Raw genomic sequence first — 23,721 nt, 5'->3', positions numbered from 1 at the left:
CGGGTCAGCCACAGGGCTAGCACCAGGCTGCCTGAAACTGTTACCCGGGGAGCTAAGCCCAGGGCACACTCTTGCTCTGCCCAGGAAACACTCCTATAGTGCGCAGACCCCTATAGCTGCACATTTTGCCAGCACCAGCTCCTGTATTCCCCCGTGGCCTGCCATTTGACTGTGCCTCCTTGCACGGGCTTTGTGCTGACTGGCTTAGCTTATTTGTTCAACTTGTAGGCCAGAGTCAGAATTTTTTAATTTTACTCAGAGAACAAATGGCAGGGGAAATCTCATGAAGACGAAACTTGACAGGGGCTGTGAGAGGTGTTCTGGAACAGAGGCGCTGAGGCTGAAGACCAGCTGCCTCCCCAGAGCCTCCATCTTCTGTCTGAAAACAAGAGTGAGTACCTGCTATCTCAGCTCCCTTCCCCCTGCCCTGCAGATCACGTGTTTGTTTCTCATTTTCCCCTTAGATCTGCAGCCACCTAAGTGCTGGGGAAGGGGGCAGAGACCCAGCTCAGACTTTACACGTGATTCGGTGATCAGGGTCAGACCCATTTGGTCAGAATCCTGTTAATGAATAGGCTTTTAGGTAAATTGCTTGATGGGTAAAGCAGTGCTGTGGAGACACACCACTGAGGTTCGCTGCAGCCCTTTGATCCCTCTCTATCAAGGATGCTCAGCCATTCTGTGGCCTTGGGCAAAAGCAGTGGACACGGGCCCGTGCCCAACCAAACTGAAGAAAATGTTCCCTCGGTACATGAAAGTACCTTTGGACAGACATAAGAATGCTACAAGCGCCTTTATTTCTTTATTTAGGATAATTAATTAAACTATTTGCAATCAACCACCAGGAGCTTTTTTTTTTTCTTCATAGGATAACTAGGAACCAAGTATGGTGAAGCAAGTACTGGGTTGTGGGGGCCTTGGGAGAAAACCCTCCCCCTACCTTCGGAGCCCATGTAATTTGGATCTATCATTGACTAGCCCACGAGAACTTCACGGACCACCTAACTTCTCTAAATCTCAGTTGTCTTAGTTGAGACTGAAAAAAAAAAAGGTAGGCATTTCTCTTTAACCTATCTGCTTCCGTGACCTCATGACACTGGAACTGTAGCTTCCAGTTGTGCTATATTAGCATAAACCCAGCCGTCCTCTGACCTCATAGACATACTCACCCCTGGCATGATTATCTTCTCAATATCTTTGATTATGTCTTCATATGCTTCTGGTTCCTGGGGGGCAGCGGTGGGGATTAGGGGCCGAAGGTAGCCAGGCTCCACATCAGGGTACACTGGGCGTCTCTCAATGCCTTCCAGATAGTCAGCTATGTAATCCACCATCTCCTTCCCTCTCCTCCGGAATTCGCTCGAATCCATGTTGAAAACTGAGAAGAGAAATCAACCCACAAAATTTTACAGTCTCTGAACCGGAGGGGCAGGTCCAGGGGGCTGTGACTACATCCTAGAGACCACTCAGCAGCCCTTGCTTTCTTCCACATCTAGACGAGACAGACAGGCCACCGGATCTACCCAGGGCAGCACAATGCTGATTCCACACCTCACAAGACACTCAGTGAAGACCACACAAGCACCTTCATCGTTTTATTTATTTTTATTTCAGTAAAATGCAAGAAGCACACATTCACGGATCCTTCCAAGTTTAAAGGCAAACACTGGCCCACATTCTGCCTGTACCCTGTGTTATCATGAGAAAGAGCTTTGAGGCTCCCAGTCCCCACTCTCATCAGCTGAAATGAAGATAATAATGCCAGCCCCTGAGGAGTGGGTGAGGGCATGATCACTGTGTGAGCTCAGCCCAGAGCCCAGGACAGCATAGCCCTGGCCAAAGTTAGAGATGTTTTTTCCTGGCATCCCATGTCCTGGGGACCTACAACTTTGCCTACAACCTGCTTTTCAGAATGGCGCTTTCTTCGCATCACCCACGCCATATACACAGGCAACTATCACCAACACCACAACAACCTGAATGATGCTGGCTACCATAGCCATTTTCTCCATGGGGCTTTCTGCAGCTTGCTAGGGCTGAGGATCCCAACACTTTGGCAGTCCATTTGAAGTGTCATTTTAAACAGTGAAATCACTAAGGAAAACAGTAACAACATAAAGGATGAATCAAAATAGATCGTGAAAAGAAAAGAAAAAAAAAGAGGACTCGTATTTACATCACAGGAGCTGAAATACCAGACAGAGTATAGCCTTGTCCAACCTCAGAGGGATTGTGTGCTTCTGATGATTCACACAGGTTCCCCAGCTCTGCACTTGCTCAGCAAGGCACAGTAAACCTTAACTGAGGATTCAGATACAAGTTAGCAAGCAGGAGAATCCGAACATCTGGAATTTATGTACAATAAAAAAACAAAACGTATTTGCAAAACAAGAAAGATGGACAACCTCCCTAGAATCCTATCATCCCCAATTGTAACATGTGTCTTTCCTGAATAGTTCCTAAATTTGTGAGAGACAATTGAATGCTAAACAAAGGATACATTTCTAAATCCCTCCCTTAGTCCAGAGCTTTGTAATTGAAGATGGATTTTCCATCAGAATAAGTACTGGGGATGAGTCAAATCCATTGTGATTAGCAATGGGGCTGACCTTCATGTCATGTTCCCAGCACTTCCCCATGCTCCCCATTGTCTGGGATGGGAGGGGGGTTGGACAGATTTTGTGATGTTAAATGCGTTAGAAATGATTCATCAGACACTTTTTTAAAATGGGAAGACAGACTTTTTATTCAAGAGTATTGCATAGGGAAAAGAGTTTGACCTCAACTTTGAAACACCAGGGACAGATGGGGAATTGTAGCCAAAGGGGATTACTCAGGGCTCTCCAGAGGAGTGAAACCCACCATATACATATACTTCTAACTACAAAAGGGAGTTTATTGGATTGACTCACATGCTCAGAGGCTGTTTATTTCCACAATGGCTGTCAGCATGCTGGAGGGAGGATTGGAGAAACCAGTTGCCACTTAAGTCCAGGGAGACTCGGAACGGAGAGACCAATGATGCAGGCCCAGTCAGAGATCAAGGCCCTGAAGGGGCTTCAGGGAGTCATTGGGTGCTGGGACTTACTGAGAGGCCGAAGAAGCTGGAGTCCCATGTCCCAGGTGACTGGAACTGCAAAAGTCTATGCCTGCTGGGAGAAAGCAGTGGAGCTTCCTCCTTCCGCCTTTCTTCTGCCTTTCGATTCATCTAACCCAGCCCATTGGTGCTGCTCAGACTCAAAGCGAGTCTCCCTCAGTTCACGGATCTTGTCTAAGGTTTTCTGGTAATGCCTTTTCAGAAGAACCAAGAAATGGGCTTTCCCAATTTCCGAGGTATCTCTAACTCCAACCAAGTAACAACCAGGGACAATCATGACAGCAGCTGGTAAAAACCAGTGGGCAAGAAAAATTACTGAGAACGTGGGAGTTAGTTTTGGGGCCGGGAGGGGTAGCACGCTCCATCAGATACCAAGGGTGGAAGGAGACGAATCTGATTAGATACTAGCAATATCCGCCCAGTAGATTTAGCCGAGCTTCTTTGTCAAACTCGGTTTAAGCTGACTCTGGTTGTGTTAGGCGGTAGCTGGTTTCCAGGGACAACCTGCTTGATCAGGATTTTCCTACCTCCAGTGTTCTCCCCTAAAGGACAACACACAGGTGCAGAAGGCCCAGCCCCCATTTCAGAGTTATTGTTTGGGTAAACATTTCAGTCATGAGTGCTTGGGAGCCGATGGTGCATAAGATTTAAATTATAGCAACTAAACATCCTGGTAAATGTATTTCAATTGTGTGCCTTCCACACACTGTGACTGGGCTGTAGTTGAGGAATATTACTGTCATTACCTGCTTCCCGTTCTGTTAGTGGGAAGGTGTATGTGTGTGCGCGTGTGTACGTGTGTGTGTGTGTGTGCGTGTGTGTACGTGTGTGTGTGCATGTGTGTGTATGTGTGTGTGTGTGCGCCCGTGTGGGTATGTGTACGTGTGCATGTGTGTATGTGTGTGTGCGTGCGTGTGTGTTTGGTGGGAGTGGGGGGTGGGGGGTGGGTTTCGGGGTTGATGCTCAGGGTTAAGGGCTGACCTGCTCAGACTCAGGCTGTACACTAACACACTACATGAGTTGCTGACGCACTAAATGAAAAATTTCTGTGCCCCGATAAGCCTCTCCGCCAACGCAATAATCCAAATCAGACCAAATCAAACCGAATTAGAAAAAGCCCAGGTTTAATGAATACAAATGCTCCCGGATGGCTTTCCAGGTCCCCAGAGAAGAGATGGGAAAGGAAGATCAGAAAACTAGGAGGCAGTTTAAATATCCGGTGGGTGTGGTCTTGAGCATCTCTGGAGAGGGGTCATCATTTGGCGGGGCTTTCTCCCCAGTAGAGTCTGGACTGAGGCAACTCCGAGGGAGAGGGGACTTGGGGTGGCGCCTCCGCCAGAACACTAACCCCTGTTTTCCTTAACTGAAAACAAAAATGAAGATAATGATAGTACCGCCATAAGAATTTCATTGTGAAAATTCAATAAACACGTAGCAATAGCCTTGAACAGTGGTACGAAATGATCACTCAGGAATTGCCAGCCATAGTAGCGCCCCATAGTAGCGCCCCATAGTAGCGCCCCATAGTAGCGCCCCATAGTAGCGCCCCATAGTAGCGCCCCATAGCTTGCCTTTTCATTTTCTGAGGTTTCAGTTACTTGCAGGCAACGGCAATCAGAAAACATTACATGAAAAATAGGTAAAAATTTTATTCTGCATGACGGGATGGCATCTGGGCCTTCCTGCTCCGTGTCACCCAGCACAGGAACCATCCCTTACCACAGTGTTTCCCCACTGCATACACTACCAGCCTGCTAGCCGCTTGGTAGGTATCAGACTGTCACAACATAGCAGCTCTTTCATTCAAGTGAGCCTTGCGCTAACACAGTGGCTGCTTTGTTGCAAATTAGGTACCCTTAACTTCTTTCTGTGCCTCATTTATTAAATGAGCTTCATCCCAGGTGTGTGTGCACAGGATACATTTCTGTCCTGAGTTTCGGGTAGCCCCCCGGAGGTCTTGAACTGTATGTCTCTGTGAGTGACAGGCAACTACTGTCGGAGCTTTTCCTTGCGATTCCAAAAATCCTACCTCCGCTTCACTGCTCCTGCACATTTTCGTTTTACGTTAGAAAATCCTAAAAGTAGAAAACATTTATTTTTTTTAAAATCATTTCTTTTGGACAGATTTTTCTAGAGATATATGGCTTTAGTGTTTTTAAATTATACTGCCAAATTTCTCTGAACACATGGCTTTATCGAGTTACTCTTCTAATGGGGTGTGCGGTACAGTCTCTGAGGTTAATTTTAAACTTTACCCGTCTCATAACCATGAATGGCTCTCTTTTAATGTTGACTGTTAAAATCAAATAGTGCTCTGATGTTTCTCTGACGTTTGGATTTCTTCATTTATGAATTGCTTATTCATTATATTTTTTCCACATGGATATTAGCTTTTTTTATTTAATTGCAAGGATCCTAACATATTAAAACTTCTACCTTCGTATCTGTGATATGTTTTATGACATTTTCCTCCTTTAGGCCTGTTCTGATTTGGCATGATGACTTGCAAGAGTCAGAATAAAGAGGCCTTATAAGAGCTTTCATTTTTTTATGGCAAAATCTCACATATTTCCCTTTATGATTTAGACCTTGCATGTGATTTTTATAACCGCCTAAAAGGGACCATTTTTTTTTTTTTGCAGTCTCTGTCCTACTAAGGGGCGGGGGGTGCATGTGTTGCAGGAAGCTGAAGTCTCGAAAAGAGAAGCCGTACAAAGTCGCGAGAGCCCCTCTGCCTCTGAGAGAAGCAGGAGCCGCCGAGCCTTTCTCCTGGGAATAAGAGAGTTTTATGGACAAAGCAGGATGTGCCAGGGAGAAAACAAACAAGCAGGCCCCGACTCACTCTGAAAGGAAATATTCCTAGTCAAACTGTAATATAATACCTGGTTATTCTTCTCAAACCATCTTGTCATTTATTTGAAGATTATTTCCCACTGAAACCTTTACAGAAGGTACTTAGGGCACAGCCTCAAGAGACTCTCACGCTCATTTTGGAGCTGCCTGATATTCATGGCTCCAAGTTGGGCAAATATTAGCTGGAAGATGTAGACTGTGATAAGGGCAACGGCCTAGGCTTCTCCAGACCCCTGAAAGACTTTCTGTTGACACAACCTGATCTGTCTCGGCAGCAGCTGCACCGCGTGGCATTCGCATGGAACCCCTGTCATCGTTGGTGCATGTGTGGTGAGCCGGCCACCTCCCTGGATGTTTTATTATATCAGTGACAGTCAACACAGCTCCATACCCATGGGCGTCAGGGATATATGAACTCCCCCTGAACTCTCACAGGGCCCCCTAGTCAACCCTCCGTTAAGAAGTTATTATTATGGTTGTAATTTGCCGTTCTACCACTGTCCTTTGGTAACTGAGAATGAATGAACGAATGAATAAAATTTGGCCTTCTAAATATTTTATTTCTGTTCTATCCTATATTGGATCCTACCCTGCTTTTGTGACAACTTCCAACACCAGGTCACCAAATCTCTGGTAGAGAGAGAGTCATAGCTACTGAAGTGAGGCCCACAACCACAGCTTCATCTGGCCTTCAATTTGGGTAATTTTCACCATGCCCAGGCTATAGAGTCTCTACTCTCTGCAACTTCACTTACTGGGGTTCTCTGCCATAGGCATTTTCTCAGAGCTCCATCCAGGCCCCTGCTGACACTCTTACAAGCTGTCGGGAATAGCATAGGAATTCTGCTTCCATGGGACCTTGGTGAAGAATTTTGGCGGCAAACCTGAAGCTCACGTCCTACCACGGTGTACTCCAAGGAGCGAGCTCCTGTGTGTTCGGGGAAGGGCAGCAGAGTTCCAAGCACTTGTGCCTACATAGTCTTGCCTAGCATTTCACATTTTCCACACTTCTACCCAAGACCGTGACAAAGTGTCTCTAACAGTCTGAAGAATGACTATCTGACGCTTCACCTCACAACAGCAACGAAACGCCACGTCCCCTGAGCCTTTTTCAACTCTTAAGATGCTGGCAAAGTGGCGTGTTTCTAAAGGAACTTTGGGTGAGTATTTTTACTAGTGACTGTGTTGAACAGGAATAGTCAAAACTGGCTCAAGAGCAGCCTTGGTATGCGCCAGTGTCAGGCGACCCAAGGTCAAGGGTACTTCTTTGGTTACCATGGAGCCTCCAACCTTCAACCTTTCTAAGGTTTCCTGTCAGCTCCTGCAAAGGCAAACAGGCATGAAAGCACCACCAGGAGAGCCGTCGGCAGGATGAAAAGAGGGCACATGCTGAGTGCCCGCTGCACAGTCCACACTCAGGAAAAAAACTTTTATTAGTAATCAGGCAAGTATTGTGCAGAGGAAGGGGGGACATGTGGGAATGCCTTCCTCTCCTCTCTCCTCCCCTCTCCTTTCCTTTCGTCCCCTCCTCTCCTCTCCCCTTCCCTTCTCTCCTTTCCTTCCTTCCCTTTCTCTCTCTTCCCCTCCCCTTCTCTTTCTCTCCTTTCCTTTCCCCTCCCCTTTCCTTTTCTATTCTATTCTCTCCTCTCCTCTCCCCTCTCCTCCCCTACCTTCTCCTCCTCTCCTCTCCTCTCCTCTCCTCTCCTCTCCTCTCCTCTCCTCTCCTCTCCTTCCTTCTTACCTTCTGCAATCCAGGCTAGATTGGGACTCACTTATGTAGCCCAGGGTTGGCCTTGTACTTCTGATCTTTCTGCCTCCACTTCCCAAGTTCACAGACCACAGCCTATTATACAACACACTAGACACAAAGTTGGGTGTTTTAGTGTTTTAAGTCAAAGGAAAATCACTGAGCAGAAGTGCCTCGCCTTCTGGCTTTAGAGACCACTCTCTCAGGTTATCTCACTGCGTTTCTGCCCTACGACTCACAAACTTCCCTTTATGGGATGGAACGCCTGCTGTTCTACAGCCACCATTTTCTTTCCAGTCTTGAGAAGAGGGCTTCACTGACCACAGATGTTCTAAAAGTCAGAGCAGGGGAATATGGAGCCAGAATGTAGAGCTCAAGTCTCTGCTGGTTTGGGTCTTTCTGTGAGTGTCCTGTGTTTCTGGCCGCTGGTGATGTAGGAAGCAAAGAGGGAAGAAGAAATCATCTCCCCCCAGTCTCCTTCACAGGCATGATCCCAGTGACCTAAGTACCTCCCATTAGAGGTCTTGTCACCTGCCAATAATGCCACTCAGGGGTCCAGCATAACAAGGAGATATTGAGTGGACGCTCTGCTGTAGCAGAGAGTTTTGTCAGGATTCTTAACAAGTAAGGGTGAGGCACAGAGAGACTGACTGCTAGCAAGGTCATGTTTCAGCTGAGCTCTTGCTAGCACTGGACTCGAACCCAGAGCATCCTGGCAGCTGTTGCAAATGCCCCTTACTTGACAGTCCCTAGAAAAGTGACCTAAAAGAACATCAGAACTTGAAGCCCAACCATTTCCTGAGCCTCAGGGACAGCCATGATTCCCAAATGCCTCTCAGGGCACCTAGAATAGAAGCTTCCAAGGCATCTTAGTTGGTGAGAGGCTACGCTCATCACAAAAGGAAGCAAGAAGTTCGTGGGTTTGGGTAGCGCTCAAATGTAACCATAGTCAGGCCCTCACTTGGGTCTATTTGTGCTATTGCAGAAGAACATGGCAAACCAGGTGGCTTGCACTCCGCAAACAGTGGTTTGGCAAAGTTGCAGAAGCTAGGATTCTGAAATCATGTTTGCTTTCTGGTGAGGTGCCTTTCCCGGGCTCACACTGCTGACTTCTTGCAATGTCCTTGGACAAAGGAACAGGGGCTCACTTTAGGACCTCTGCCATCTTCCAGACTGTATCCTTTTGACCAGTGTGCCTCATAAAGCTTCACTTCCTAATACCATCAGGTCCTGCCATAAAACTTGAACATAGGCTCATGGATGATACAGGTCACGGTCCATTGAACTCTGCTTCCAATCTGTGAAACATCTACACTCCCAACTCCACGCAGAACTATAATGATGCCACAAGATGCTTAAAGTCTGCCAGGGTGCCCTACCCTTGCCCTTTGGCACACGTGACAAGGGCCACTGTTTCTTTCTCATTTCCTGTTTCATAACAACCATGCTGCATCTAAGCATTTCCCTGGCTGACGATGCATGGAGTTTAACGCTTTTCAGCCATGTTCTCACAGGGAAATACTGTTCCTAATCATATCTCCGTCACCATACTGTGCTATGCAAGTTAGAGAAACCGAGAAAAATTCATCGCATTTGTGACTTTAAAAGCAAAAAGAGACTATTGGGGACAGAGATAGAGCCTTTTTTTTTTTTCCTTTTGCGTTTTTTGCACTTTACAATTTGCTTTCTCTACACATCGGTGTGCAAAAACAGAACACAACCAAATCTGAGACCTCAGCGTTCCTTTGCTCTCATTCATCCCCACTGACCAGCTGGCGCCTGATGTAAGGTATGGGACTGCCAAGGGTCAGGTGGGGTGAATGAAGCACCACGGGGCAGGTGACACCATCAAGGGTGTCCTGGAAGGATATGAGCTCCTGCCGTGCACGGAACGGGTGTGAGTTGTACAGTTCCTTTTGCATATTATTTAATTCTTCCTAGGAAACCAACAACACCACAGAAAGCTTAGCTCTACATAAGAACAATTCAAACATGCATCTCAATTAGCTTTTCTCATCCACCCAAATTTCAAATAAAAACATCAAAGTCTTCCTGCTTTTACTCACGTGAGCTATTTTTAAAGATTTACCCAAGAAGCATCAGGTGATCTTCATTGAAAACTCCCTCCTTATTTGACAGCACCCCCAAGAGTTCTTTGCAGAAGGAACGCTCCTCCCCCACTGTTTCCCCCTCGATTCGTTCCCTCCCCCCCCTTTTTTTTTTTTGCTTTTGACCTTGAAGTCACATTAGTCGTCGATGAAAGATCACAGGCCACTTGCCTTTTCTATAGGCCAGAGACTCCTCTGACCGTGTTCCAGTGGCTGCCTCTTGGTAATTGTCTCATATTGGTTTATTGTCTTTGCAAACACAGACACCTGGCATTGTGAGTCTATTTGGTGCCCTTTGGTACCCGCTTCTGGTAGTCTCAATTTTCTCTCACGAATGAGGTCAGTGGTAAACACTGACTTCTCGGTCCCTCATTATCCCTTGTATTGCACAGTTGCTGGCCTGTCACTGTGTTGCTAAGAACCCTGTATTTCAGGCTCTCTCCCATTCGGTTCTGGGAATACATTGACATTTGGTTGGCACATTCTATTGTCCGAGAAACCAAACAAGTCAGTATTTCTTAACCTTCTGCTAAGCGCACGGAATTCACAGTATCTTATTTAATACCCAGCAACCCTGTAAGGTGAGGATTATTACGACTGCTATTACCAAAGTCACACAGCCAGCAGGAGGGCGCTGTCCTCTCACCTTCTGAAACCAGCCTCTTCCCAGTCAGCCCTTGGTCTGGATGTTCCACACTCCCTGAAGGCTGAGAAGCACAGGTGGACCCCAACAAGGTCTCCTGCCAAAACTGACCCCAAGAGCAACTGCAGGGGTCCTGCCTATGCCACTAGGGTCCTGCTTCTCCCCTCACATTGGAGATCAGAAGAGAAGCTTCAGCAAGAGGGCTGAGTCACCACACTGCCCACCCTCCTGGGTGCATCTCCATGGGAACGGGCTGGACTAACCCCGTTGTCCTTCGTTCCCTCCATTTACACAGGGCTCTACAAAACAGTGACAACGTTACCTCCCCTTCAGAAGTGTGACAGTAGCTGGCTTGCCTACACCTGCACAGATCAAAGGGGGCTTGCACACATGGACCTAGCCCAGCAGCAAGGCAAACCCAGTTCCTTCCCACCTCATGTCGCTCAGGCAGTGGAATTTTAACCTTCCTTATAAACTTGCTCTGCTTGCTTTAAAGGTACAACTGTACCCATGAGGGTCTTCCTGCCAAAATGCCTATCAATGGGACAGGATATTAGGATTGTTCTAAAATGCCGGCGAGCATTGCTTCCCCGACACTTCCTTAAACTTAACACCAGACCTAAGATGAGCTTGTAACAGTTCAGGGTAGAGCCTTCATGGTAATCAATAGCTCCAAGAGCAGGAAAAAGATCCCTGGACATTTCTCTTTGGCTGTGTGGAGGCTCAGGGAATAATTTCATTTTCTTTATCTTATTAGCACAGCCCCTGTGTGGAGGCCCACACACCATGTGCCCAAGGGGATGCTATCACAGAGAACAAGGTCTTCTCTCTCTGCGGACATCCAGATACCCCTCCCTGGTTAGTTCTTCATTATCCTGGGATATCCTGATCCAGAACTCTGCAGGCTGTGACCGAGCTTGGGGTGACCCTGAATGAAGTCTGTTTTCCTCTGGCAACCCTGAAAGTTCCAAAAGCGGCCAGCCTTCCTGAGATTGTCACTTTTGCTTTGATCCTGTTTTGGAGAGGAAACATGGTGTTTCCAAGTAAGAACTTGTGTATAAGGAGCAGAACTGGAAGCCTTTGAGGGGGAAAAAATAAAAAGGCAAGTAAGAAGTAAGAAGAAAACCCAGGTAACTTGGCTGAAGTTGCCTTGGAAACTGGAGCTAAAAGGATGCAGAGGGCAGGGAGGATGCACCCTTCCAGCGTGGTCGCCTTGCTCATTTACAACAGAGCTCCCAGATACTGTCTGTGCGTCCATTGCATGCACAGCCCTTTAAGAGCAAGGTTACTGCAACTTGTGGGAGGCTGTTGTTAGTTCTCATTCACCAGCAAAGCACACCCAGGTCTGTGACCCCAAAGCTGCCTCCTCACTTCCATCCCACAGGTATAGGAGTCTCCTGAAAACCAGTCCACTCACTTGCTACAATACTTCAACTAACAAGGGCTAGGAAGCCACCAGAAGTTCCAATTCTCTACTGGACTCATATAGAAATGATTCCAAATAGGCAGGCAGAGGCTGGTACCCTTAGCAGAAAGTTCCCTTAGCAGTCCTGCCACCTGCGATGTCAGATGCCTAAGCCTTCTCAGCCAGCAGTATCTCTGTCCCTAGAAAGACATCATGACCAAAATCAACCAGAGACGCCCACTCCGGCCCCGGGGTCGTTGTCTGGCAGAAGTGGGTGCTGGGGTCTGACCCTGAGCCATGTAGACAAAGGGCTGTACTCACAGGCAGCTGGAGTCGCCTCCTCTCTATTCGCTCTCTTGCTCTCTCTCTCTCTCCTTGGTGACAGTTAAAAGGCACAGAGGATGCGATTGCCATTTATGTAGACAAAGTGTCCGCCTCCCGAAGCCAATCAGCAGCTTTCTCCGCATTATTTACCCAGAGCCTCTCCTGCTCCTCTCTCTGTGTTCCTCCTGCTCCACAGGATGGAGCCCAGCAGGGCAGAGAGGGAACAATGGGATCTGGAGAGAGGCCCAGGAAAGGTGGGTCTTGGGTTCCCTGTCACTATGTAGGACCCAGACTAGGGACCAGTGCTCCTGGAGACTCCTAGCAATTCAAACCCTAGGCTCCATTCTAGGGGAGAGCCTGACTCAGACCCTCCTTCTTTCATGGGCACCACTGGAATGCTGCCTGACACAGGGATTGTCAGGGACTAAGATCACCAAACCTAAATCCCACTCAATTCCTTCAATGAACAGTACTGGTTCCTTTGACCAATCACCATCCAAACTATGTTGGGCTCTGTACACTTACGTTTAGTGTGTAGGGGTGAGAAGAGGCAGACCTTACATCCCGCTAATCAGTGGGACTTAAGGGTCTTATTATTATTCTAGAACAGGAGCCTGGGCCATGCAGATAAGGAAAAAATGGAAGAAGAATTATTCTGAACAGTATCACCATTCAGACATTTCTATCAGAACCACAGATACACATGCACAGAGAACACATATGTGCATAGAGAACACACATATGTTCAGAGAGTACACACCCAGAGATACGTGCACACCCAGAGATACGCACACACAGAGAGCAAAGCACACATATATGCATAGAGGGTACCCACACGTTTACAAAGGGCACACTCATGCACATATTGCACACACACACATCAATAGAGTATACACACAGCCAGAGAGAGCAGACACATGCACAGAGAACAAACACACACAATTAGCACACACGTTGCATACAGGGTACCCACATGTGTACAGAGGACACACGTATGCATAGAGGGCACACATATTAACAGCGAACACATCCATCGGCACAGAGAACACATATATGCATAGACAATACACACATGTAGAGAGAGCACACTCATGTATAGAAGGTATCCACACATGCACAAAGGTCACATACCTATAAACAGAGAACATATATACACATGCTCAGAGAGCACACATACAGGAGCACATGCAAATGTGCATGCATGTGTGTCCACCAATACAAATGTATACATGCAGCCACTATGCTCATGCATGTGTACACATGCAATGGACATGTATGCAGGCACATGCATACACTGACATATACACACATATACAGTTACACATATAACACACACGCACCATGTTCAAGGTTTGTATACAGTCCAGAATCAGAGATTCTCCAAGGAGAACTGATCATCCGTGGTGTGGCCCTAGCAGGATCTCTTCACAGACACCTTTGGGACAGAGGCAGTGGCTTCCAGGACAGCAGAATGTACCAGAGGTGAGGGCGATGTAGCAGGGTGAGCCAGCACATGGTTGTCGGCCATAGTTGAGGAACCCTGACCCTCAGCGCAAGCAGCTTTCTCTATTACCAGTGCAGACGGCAGACATGCCCACAATGGAGGATGTAAGGAGATTAGGTCCATCTGCACAGAGGGAGCTCCCCAGCACCTGGTGCCATCATTAGTGGAGCCTAGCTGAATGGGCAGGAGACTGGCAGCACCCCCACCCCCGCCCTCGTTACCGAGACTATTGGAGAGAGCCACAGTGAGGTGGGAAAGGCAGTCACCAAGTTGAACAGATATCCTCAGACTGACGCCTCCCCAACACAGTCTCACTGTTGCCCATATTGTTATGAGGAAGAAGGGTCCCTGATCAGGGAGGACTGGCCAGGAGCAAGGGGACAGGAAAGATGACTACACACACTGGACTCTAGGAAGATCAGACCCATGGGAAGACACAGAGCTCTACCTGGAGCAGGGTCCTGAGAAAAACTGACTGCGTACAAGAAGCCCGTGACCCCGGGCACAAGTGTCTGGAGATGATGTCCGTGGGCAAAGGGAAATCCTCTGTTTAATGGAGACTTTCCCTGGTAGCACTTGGCATTTTAAGGCTTCTGTTCTAGACTTTTCTTGTAGATTCCCTGAGCCTCACAACACCTTTCTCTACCAGATGATGGGGAAACAATCTCAGAGAGGTTGGGGTACTTGCTGATGATTACAGAGCTGCAGACATTTGAGGAAATAGGCATTTTAGCTTCCTTTAAATACATGTATGGAAACATTACCCCAATATCATCATCATTATTTGGGCGGGGGTTCAAGACAGGGTTTCTCTGTATAATCTTGACTGTCCTGGAACTCACTCTGTAGACCAGGCTGGTCTCAAGCACACAGAGATCCGCCTGCCTCTGCCTCCTGAGTGCTGGAATTAAAGGCGTGTGCCACCACTGCCCTGCTTACCCTGACATTATATAAAATGTTTCTATTCTTAAATATCAGTCAACAGTGCCGGGTGGTGGCAGCTGCCCATGTTTTTAATCCCAGTATTTGGGATGCACAGGCCGGTGAATTTCTTTGAGTTTGAGGTCAGCCTGGTCTACAGAGTGAGTTCCAGGACAGTCAAGGCTACACAGAGAAACCCTGATTCGACTCCCGTCCCCCGACAAACTTCATTCAACAAAATAAGATCGGCGATGGCAAAGCCTGGGAAGAGGATGGGGACATCCAGACAGCACAGGGACCATGCTTATGCGCTTGAAGGGCATGTGGGCCCTCAGAAGTTTGAAGCAGAATGGGAAGGTGTCTCAGGTTCATGTGTAGAAACTCCCTGAGCAGCTTTCAGGGAGAAAACCGGAGGTTGGACAGGCACCTCTGAGATGTAAGACTTATTAAAAAAGAGTCGGAGGGAAAAAAAGACCCGAGGAGGCCTGGGAAGGGCCTGACGTATGCAGTCCGACCAGGAGGCCGCAGGTCCTGGGCTGAAATTTGCTCTGACCACCTGTGAGGGAGAGTTGCGCTTTTTGCGCCACAGTGAAGCGGATAGGTCAACATTTACAACAGAAGCAAACCAAGAGGAACGGAGCCAACAAAAGCCGGCAGAAACTCCGCGGGGCTGTGGAGAAACACACAGGAAGGTGAGACTAAATGGAAACGAACCGGTGCTGAACAGGAACCGCCAAGGTTATAAATACTTGATTCTTCTCTAACAGGCGAACAGTCTCAATGCCCCCGTAATAAAAACCCAACACATGTCTCGGGCTCTGAAATAGAAGTGGAAAAGCGGAAGTCTAAGAAAGGCCAGTGGAGTTCTGAGAAGGAAGCTCCTGATGGCAGCAAGGTGGGGGCTGGGGATGGCGGCAGCGTGGGGGGCGGGGAGGGGGGAGGGGAGGAGGGGCTGCAGTCTCCAGACTCACAAACACAGTGGTGCCGTGTGCAGTGTATGGAATGAGGTCTGCAGGGTGCAAATAGACTCATGGGCAGCTAAATAGAGTAGAAATTCCAGAAGGGAGAAAACAGAGCCCTGAGTGTGGAAAATTGACAGGTGCACATTGCAGACCAAAATGGAAAGGGCGGGGTAGTAGACGCTGCCACGGCGACAACTGTGCTCCACTTGGAAGGACGTGACTCTGGATGCTTTCCTCGCTGCATCCTGACGGGTAGGGGCAGCGTCTAAAAGAAACCGAGGGGCATGTCTTTCATGATATTGGAGCAAAAGGACTTCTTAAATGGTTTACTTTTCCAGCTAACCATAAAAGATGAACAGATTTGATCCCCCCCCCCCCCCCCCTTCTAGTACTTCAAACTGCAAGAGCTAGAAACTAGAGGGAGGCTTTGGAGGCATCTTCCTGACTGTAGGTGAGCAACTATGAATAAAAAATAAGAACCGGCCAGGAGGTGGTGGCAAGCAGAGGCAGGTGGAGCTCTCTGAGTTCAAGGCCAGCCTGGTTTATAGAGTGAGTTCCAGGACAACCAGGGCTACATAGAGAAACCCTGTCTCGGAAAACCAAAAAGAAAAAAAGGAGGAGGAGGAGGAGGAGGAGGAGGAGGAGGAGGAGGAGGAGGAGGAGGGAAGGGAAAAAAGGAAGGAAAGGAAAGCACAAATCATTATAGAAAAGCAAGCCTTTGTGAGACATAGAATCCAGGATTCTCATGAGCATGGGGATACAACCTTGTGGTTGGTAATCAGAGAAAAGACTATTTATTAGAAACAGTTAGGGTTGAGACTGTTTTATAAGGAAACCTATGTCTTGACCACTTATGTATGCTCTCTTTAAAATTTTAATATCTTGCTTATTAATTCAGGTGGATTTCCAGGTCGACAGTCATCCCTCCTTTGAGTGTAACAGGTTCATGCCTCCCTGGCCTTTCCTGTCAGTGTTTTCTGGCCTCCCTTTGCTGCATGCTCCAGCGGGCCCTGGAGCTCTCAACAATACACGCATGTAGGGAGAGCACACATATGTATAAAAGGTACCCACACATATGGTACCTTCTATATGTAAGCACAAAGGTCACATACATGTACACACAGTGCAACCAAGGCTATTGGACAGACGTATGCTCAATCTAGTTTACATCAAAGCCATGTAAATATGTCCCCCATGAAACACAATGTTAGTGTAAAACTACAATTGAATCGCATTAAAAGGATCTGTTTTTCCTCCATTGTGGTAGTGATATACTTTTTACCTTTTGAGATATGGCAACCAGAACACTTAAAATTGGAAATTACTCATGTGCCTGGGCCTGAAAACACTTATTCCTAAATACTATGGTTTAAAAGCACTTAGCATGCAGCCTGGTCCTACTGACTTTGAAAGGAACGCCTCTAACATTTTTGCTGTTAATTATAACTGGGAATTCAGTATTGGATTTTCTTCTGTTCATATTCTTATAATAAAGGCTTTAGTTATTCAACTTTTATATCGGAAAGCCATAGAGCATTCCTTACCCAAACTGTAGGTGTGATGAGTAACAAGCGGTTTGGATCTGGGGTGTCCCCCAGAGGTCACTGGCTGAGCCCCGGGCACCCCTCACCTACATCCTGCCACTGTCAATGGTGCTGTTTGGAGGTGGTGGAAGCTTAAGGGTTTAACCTACTTGAAACTGGGTCATTGGGAAGGTGCCCTTGAAGGGGATATTGGGTCCTCTTCTTTTCTTTTGTACCTGGCTCTGAGGTGAAGGGATTAGATTTCAGGGACATATGAGAGAACTGAAGGTTCCATACATGTCCAATAAACTCGTGGGTTCTTCAGCTGTGGATTTGACTGTCTATGGGTCAGAAATGAGTTTTAAAATTTTATCTACACTGAACACATACATTTTTTTCTTGTCATTATCTCTGTACAATCAAGTATTAAGAACTGCTCACATTGTATTAGGTATCATATGTAATCTAGAGAGGACTCACAAGTATAGGAGTACCTGTAGGTTAGAAGCTGAATAGGCCAACCAGCTTTTAAAAGGCACTTGAAAATTCATGGGTAACCAGTGGTTGTCGTGTATGCCTTTAATCCCAGGCAGGCAGATCTTTGAGGTTCAGGCCAACCTGGTCTATAGAGTGAGTTCCTGGACAGTCAGAGCTACAGAGAAATCCTGTCATGGAGAAAAAAAAACAAAGAAAAGAAAGACAGGAAGGAAGAAAGGAAAGGAAGGAGAGAGAGCGAGAGAGCGAGAAAGGCTTGGGAGGTGGTGGCACACGCCTGTAATCCCAGTACTTGGGAGGCAGAGGCAGGCGGATCTCTCTGAGTTCCAGGCCAACCTAGTCTACAGAACAAGTTCCAGGACAGTCTCCAAAGCTCAGAGAAACTCTGTCTCGAAACAACAACATCAACAACAAAACAAAAAGAAAGAAAGGAGGAAAGAAAATGAATTCATGGGTGTTGGCATCGTCAGGGTTCCAAAATCCATCTCTCATGGGTGTAGAAATAATTATAAGTAGTAATGACATGCTGGAATTTTCTGTTCTGGTGGACTATTTATAATTTCTCCCTATAATTGCATTAAGGTTTCTTGTATGTATTTGAACTTCTATGTGTTTAGAACTGTACTATACTCTTTTTTTCCCCCTATTTTTATTAATTATTTGGAAATTCTGCAGTACACATCAATCACACTTCTCATCCTCCCCTGGTCCATCCTCATAACCTGTACTCCTCCCAAAACACAAACAAAGAGAAAAACATCAACCAAAAGCCACAAAGTCCAATCTGTGCTGCCCATAAACTCACTGGAGCATGGTCAAACGCCCAGTGGCCAGCACTTTAAAGAATACTGAGTGCCCCTCCTTCTGGAAGCCATCAACTGTGAAGAGCTACACTTCAGCATCTTTACCACAGCTTTTAAGGGCTCTCTTCAATAACCCTGTCTGTCTGTTTAGGACTGTTTCTTTTTGTATTATACTCTTGACGGAGCGGAATGTCATTTGATTTACAGATACACCACAATTACTGAGTGGATTACTCAAAGAACTTTATTCAAATTTGAAAATCTCCTTTTCTTCCTCAGCCCCCCGCCAAGGGGGTGTCCTTCAGGCTGGAGACCCTTCTGAGGTAGCTCAGAGTTCTGTGAGGGGATTATCTCAGATCTGGGAGCATGAGCCCTCTGAGGTTTATGAGTAGACCCACCTGAGGATGACGGTTAGCCCTCATCGCTCTGGTGGCACCAGTCCCGTACTGCGTGCTATCTTGAAAGCCCCGAACTGTTCACTCAAATCTGGTCCTGCGCTTCTGGCTTTCCAGATGGGCTCTGGCTTCACCCCTGCACTTCCCACTCTCTCTACTCTCATCTCACTCTCCTACCCACAACCCTACCTTTCCTGTCTCATCTCTCTGCATGGCATAGCTTGATTCTTAAAAAAAAACATTTATTGCTTCCTTCTTATGCTTCTATGACACTTCTTCCTAAAGCTTTTATGCAGTCCAAGTATAGTAAAATTACAGTGATTAACTAGAAGAGCTTGTATTGAAAACAGAGAATAAATTCAAAATATAGTTGGTCACGGATTCCACAGAGAAGACAGCTAGATTTCATCAGTGAAGAACGCACACCGGCAGGGTTTTGACTTTCGAATGCTGATGTTTTCCTTTTAGATGGAACATTGGTGATGATTTTTCATCTTTGGTTCTCCCATAAGTAATAAATCACATACATGTTTAATATTTAAGGGACTCTGAGGAACCTTCATATGAAGCCACTATAGTATCTGGGCCCCAGAAACTGCTTCAAAACACATCTTTCCCTGAATGACAGAGCAGAACATGCCAGGCTACGAAGTGAAAGTAATTGCTGTTCTGATCCCATCACATTCGCTGTAAGAAAGATCGCATGCCTTCTTCCTTGCCTCTTCTGTCTTAGTCTGTGCACCGGGAAGATGGAGCATAACATAAATTCTGTTTTTTATGAAGACCAGGACAAGCCAAACACACAGCACTTGTTTTTACTCGTACAGATGCAGACCATGATTTCTTTCCGTGGATTCTACTTTTCTTCCTCCCTGTCTTCTCTCTCTTTCTTTTTTAAGACCAGGCTGGCCTCAAGCTCACAGAGATCTGCCTGCTTCTGTCTCCCGAGTGCTGGAATTAAAAGTGTATGCCACCACTTTCTGGGGGGGATTCTACTTTTCAAGGAGAACTGGAACCAGTGATGTAAATTAAAATGTCTAGTAAATTAAAGTATTGAAAAAAGAGAGCCCCTTAGAGAACCACAGACACTGTTCAGGTAAGAAAGATTTCATATTTATAAATCATCTCCCATGCATGTGATGAGCTCATTCAGAACAGAGTGTTTAATCTTCACAGGAACTTGGCAAGGCAGGTTCCACCAACACCCCCATTTCCCGGGTGAGGAGGCCTAGGGGAGTGAACGCCTGATGTCCCCTTAGTGTGTATTCTCCTGTGAAGGAGACTCCTTGTCTCCTTCATCTGCTACCGAACAGCCAACTGAAGTTACTGTGGCCCCACGGCGTGTGAGTTCCAGCAGAGTCTGTGTGTATACACACATGTGCAACCTGCTCTGTAGTCACAATAGGGACCAAAAGGTTTGCCAAGGCTTCAGCGCAAGAGGAAGCATTTTGTCATCAGTAGTCCCCATTCTCAGGAGAGCTATCCTTTCAGCGCACATCCAGTAGCGCGGAGCCCAAGAGCCACAATGGACACGGCGCCTTTTCAGCAACTAGAGTCGGACAAAATAGGACACTTACTTGCTGAGGGTTTGGATTCCTTGCGGCTCCACTCTGCCGTTAGAGCCTGCCCTGCTTTGCGAACTGAGGCGAGGGTGGCAACTCAGCTGGGAACGTGGTGCTTGGGCAGTTACTATCTTTGCAGCTTGGCACCGATGCGTTTCTTCGTCCTTGCATTTTAGCCCCGTATTCTGGTTAAACATTAATTGCAAGTGGTATAAAGGTCAAGGCAGTCTAAAGAAAGCCGCACACACGCTTGGGGGTTGGGGTGCAGTTCTTATTTGGACTCCTAAGAAAGGTTATCGGGTGAGCCTGATTTACAACAAGCCCTGACAACTTGGGTCTTTCTTAATGAATAACCCTACCATCCATGCTGTCCTACATTGCCTCAGTTTCGTGTTGTTAGCCCCGGTAGGTGATTCCATAACTCCAAGTCCTGTGCCTGGAAAAGGTTGTCCTACAAAAGGTTCTTCCCTCTGCCCAGAGCCTTTAAATTGCCTGGATATCTCCGGGGTCTCTAGAGCTGGACCAGGCAGAACCCATCTGCTTGCCTTCTATCCCAACTCATTGACACTTGTGATACAGGGAACAGTATAATGATTGAGATTTTGATTAATTTCAGGAAATCCAAGCTGACAGAGTTTCACTGGTGCATAAAGGAGAGCCAAGGAAGTGTCATTAAGGAGGCACATGGGGAAAGCCCACAGAGCACTAAGTGCTGGCCTTCCAGGCAGGTCGCCAACTTGGGCCACTGGGAACAAAGAACAGAATGGGTGTGAGATTGTGTGCAGCAACTGGGAAAGGAATGGACACAGGCAGCTGAAGACAGAATGGCTGTCACCCGAGGTAGCTGCCACAGACTAGGGGCTGGGTAGAGCTGTTTGTACTCCACACTAGGGACAGGAATGGTGGTGGGAGTGGGTTTGGACCCAAGGATTCATATTGTCAGAACTGGGACCTGGGAGAGGATCCGGTTGACACTGAGAAGACTCCAGTTCCCTCCAAGAATCACTGGAGGAAAGACAGGGGGAATAAATAAAGGGGGAAAAACATGGCAAGGCAGTTGCACAGGGACCTGTCATAAGAGGCCCCATCCTTCACGTCTTTGCTCAGGCCTGAGAAGTGAAAATTCTCAGCAAGGGAAGCGTGAGGGGAGGAGTCCTGGTGGGAACCAGTGTCTGCATCCAAGCCCTTCCAGGCCTCAAAAAAAGCCAAGCCCAGAGACCACCCACGGCGAGCCTTGTAAGCCACCTTCTGTGCATCCCTCAACAGCAATGGAAGACACTGGAGTTCTCTAGAAAGCAGTTCCCTGGCTTACTTATGTTTAACCTCACTATGGCTCGTGTGTGGAATCCAGAGGCAAGAGAGGGTAGAGTGGGATTGTCTCTGCTTTCCTGAGGGGAGGAATGTTCCGAAAAGCAGGAGGAACTAGAGGATTCCCTGGGGAGAGAAGAAGGTTGAGATAAGGCAGACGGGTCTGAGACATGCATGTGCATAGGTATGCATGCGAGCACTTGTACATACATCAGGTAGCTTCTTGGGAAGAAGAAGGAACTGTAGAGATGGATTCTGGGCATTAAACCCAAAGGCAATAGCTTGTAGTTATGGACTAACAGAACATGGCAGATGAGACCAGTTTGGGCTCAGGATAGATGGAGGACACTAAGCATTCACTTTGGGAATTAAATTTCCGATACCTTCTTCTTATCTAAGAGTAAATATCCGGTACATCTTTCAGTGTCTGAGCTTAAATTTCAGAAGAGGTGTCTGCACAGGAAATCAAGTTATGAGTGGGGAGGATTTGGCAGGAAGCAATAAGAAGCGCATGACTTGAGCAATAAGAGCTGAAGCAATAAGAACACAGAGCTTAAAAAAAGTTGCTCCTCAAAATAATAATCTCAGCTCCTGCATAAGCTGGGTCCTTGCATGAACCTATCACTCCAATTCTGATGGGAGTGGAACAGGAGATCACTGGGGTAGTCTGAGTGTGATGGTTCCAGAATCAGGAGCTCCGACGTCCAGGGGCAGATGATGGGCGTCAAGCTAAAGCAGAGAGAGAAACTCGTTGCAGTTAACCTTGTGGGTTATGTGGCACCTTGGTGAGGATGGACACTCCTTTTATACATTGTGTTATTTCACAATTTCATGATTGTAACCTAGGCACATGATTCCTTTCCCAGCTAACTTCTTCTTCCCTCCTACCCTGAAAAGCCTCCCTCCTCCCTATCAGTCTCTTTTCCCTGTTTAGATGTTTCTGTTCGGCTTAGTGTTTCATGGGTTTAATCCGGGCCATTTATACGATCTTGAGTTTGGAAGGAGCTAACCATCAGAGCCTGGCCTCGCCAGTGGTATACAGCTAGATGTGATGTCTCCCTCTCTTAGAATCTGTGGTTGCCAATAGAAAGGCAGAACCTGCGGTAGGGCCCCAGGAGTTTTTCCCTCTCTGTACTGACTGCTAGAGAGCCCAACTTCTGTGGATCCGATGCTAATTCTACCCAGCTGCTGTGAGTTCATGGCTGTTAGGGCTGTGTCATGCTTAGGAAGCGGTGTTTGGAAGCCTCCCTCTCCTATCCTCTGGGCTCTCACAGTCTTTCTGTCTCTTTTCCTGCAATGTTCCCTAAATTCAAAGGAGTGGTGTAAATGTGGCTTCAACTATCCTTTATTCTCAGTGTGTTATACAGCCATGGGTCCTTGCATTTACCTCTGTTCTTTCTCTCTCTCTCTCTCTCTCTCTCTCTCTCTCTCTCTCACACACACACACACACACACACACACACACACACACACACAGGCTTCTCCATTTAAGGTTGAGAGAATCAATCATGTCTCTGGTGTGTATAAACAGATACTATGCCAATTAAGCTAAGCAGCCATCTTAGGTTACCATCCCACAAGGTCTAAGACCTCTTTAGTCATGGGTTCTGGACCAGGTTTACAATATTAGGCATGGATTCTCTCATCTATAGCAAGCCCCAAATCCACTTAGGGAGCAGTGGTTGTTACATCCATAATAGTCATGCCACAATTGAAGTGATAGGCATATCTTGCCTGGAAGGTTGGTATTATAATTTGTTGAGTTCTCAGCTGGGCCCAACTCTTGGTGCTTTTCCTGGCACAGGAGCCCTGAGTAGCACCATATGGAGCCATGAGAGCCAACCAGAACGGAGAGTTCTTCTAGCCTGGTTCCAACTTGGTTTCTCTACATCTTGCATCTGAAGTGTACGCTGTCTACAGTAGTAAAGGCTCATAAAATAGTTCTGGTGGGAAATGCAGCTGAATTGTAAGAGCTTATTTTGAGGGTTATCTCTGACTAATAACTCCTCTGGTGTTTCACACTTGGTCTTAGGCTTTTTGTTTCATGGTCCGTTACTTCTAGCACCTGTAT

General features: G+C 47.0%; 1 protein-coding gene across 2 annotated transcripts in view; it reads right to left on the bottom strand.

Moving 5' to 3' along the window:
• Positions 1 to 20,505, bottom strand: part of Ddc (dopa decarboxylase) — an 86,996-nt gene extending 66,491 nt beyond the window's left edge. Inside the window, exons 1-2 of one of the 2 annotated variants that reach the window (XM_041669141.1) lie at positions 20,358 to 20,505; positions 1,170 to 1,378 (exon numbers count right to left, since the gene is read on the bottom strand). In XM_041669141.1, the coding sequence (XP_041525075.1) occupies positions 1,170 to 1,370 (201 nt within the window). In that variant the 5' untranslated portion in view covers positions 1,371 to 1,378; positions 20,358 to 20,505. Of the gene's footprint in view, positions 1 to 1,169; positions 1,379 to 12,174; positions 12,306 to 20,357 lie in introns of those variants that run through there. The other variant, XM_041669142.1, reaches the window with a different exon arrangement.
• Positions 20,506 to 23,721: the final 3,216 nt, after the last annotated feature.

Source organism: Microtus oregoni, unplaced genomic scaffold (genome assembly GCF_018167655.1).
Source record: "Microtus oregoni isolate MIOR12 unplaced genomic scaffold, Mior012 000019F_ref0000042, whole genome shotgun sequence".
Lineage (NCBI taxonomy): Eukaryota > Metazoa > Chordata > Mammalia > Rodentia > Cricetidae > Microtus > Microtus oregoni.
The sequence above is the reverse complement of the archived record's forward strand: the minus strand, read 5'-3'. Positions and strand labels throughout refer to the sequence as shown.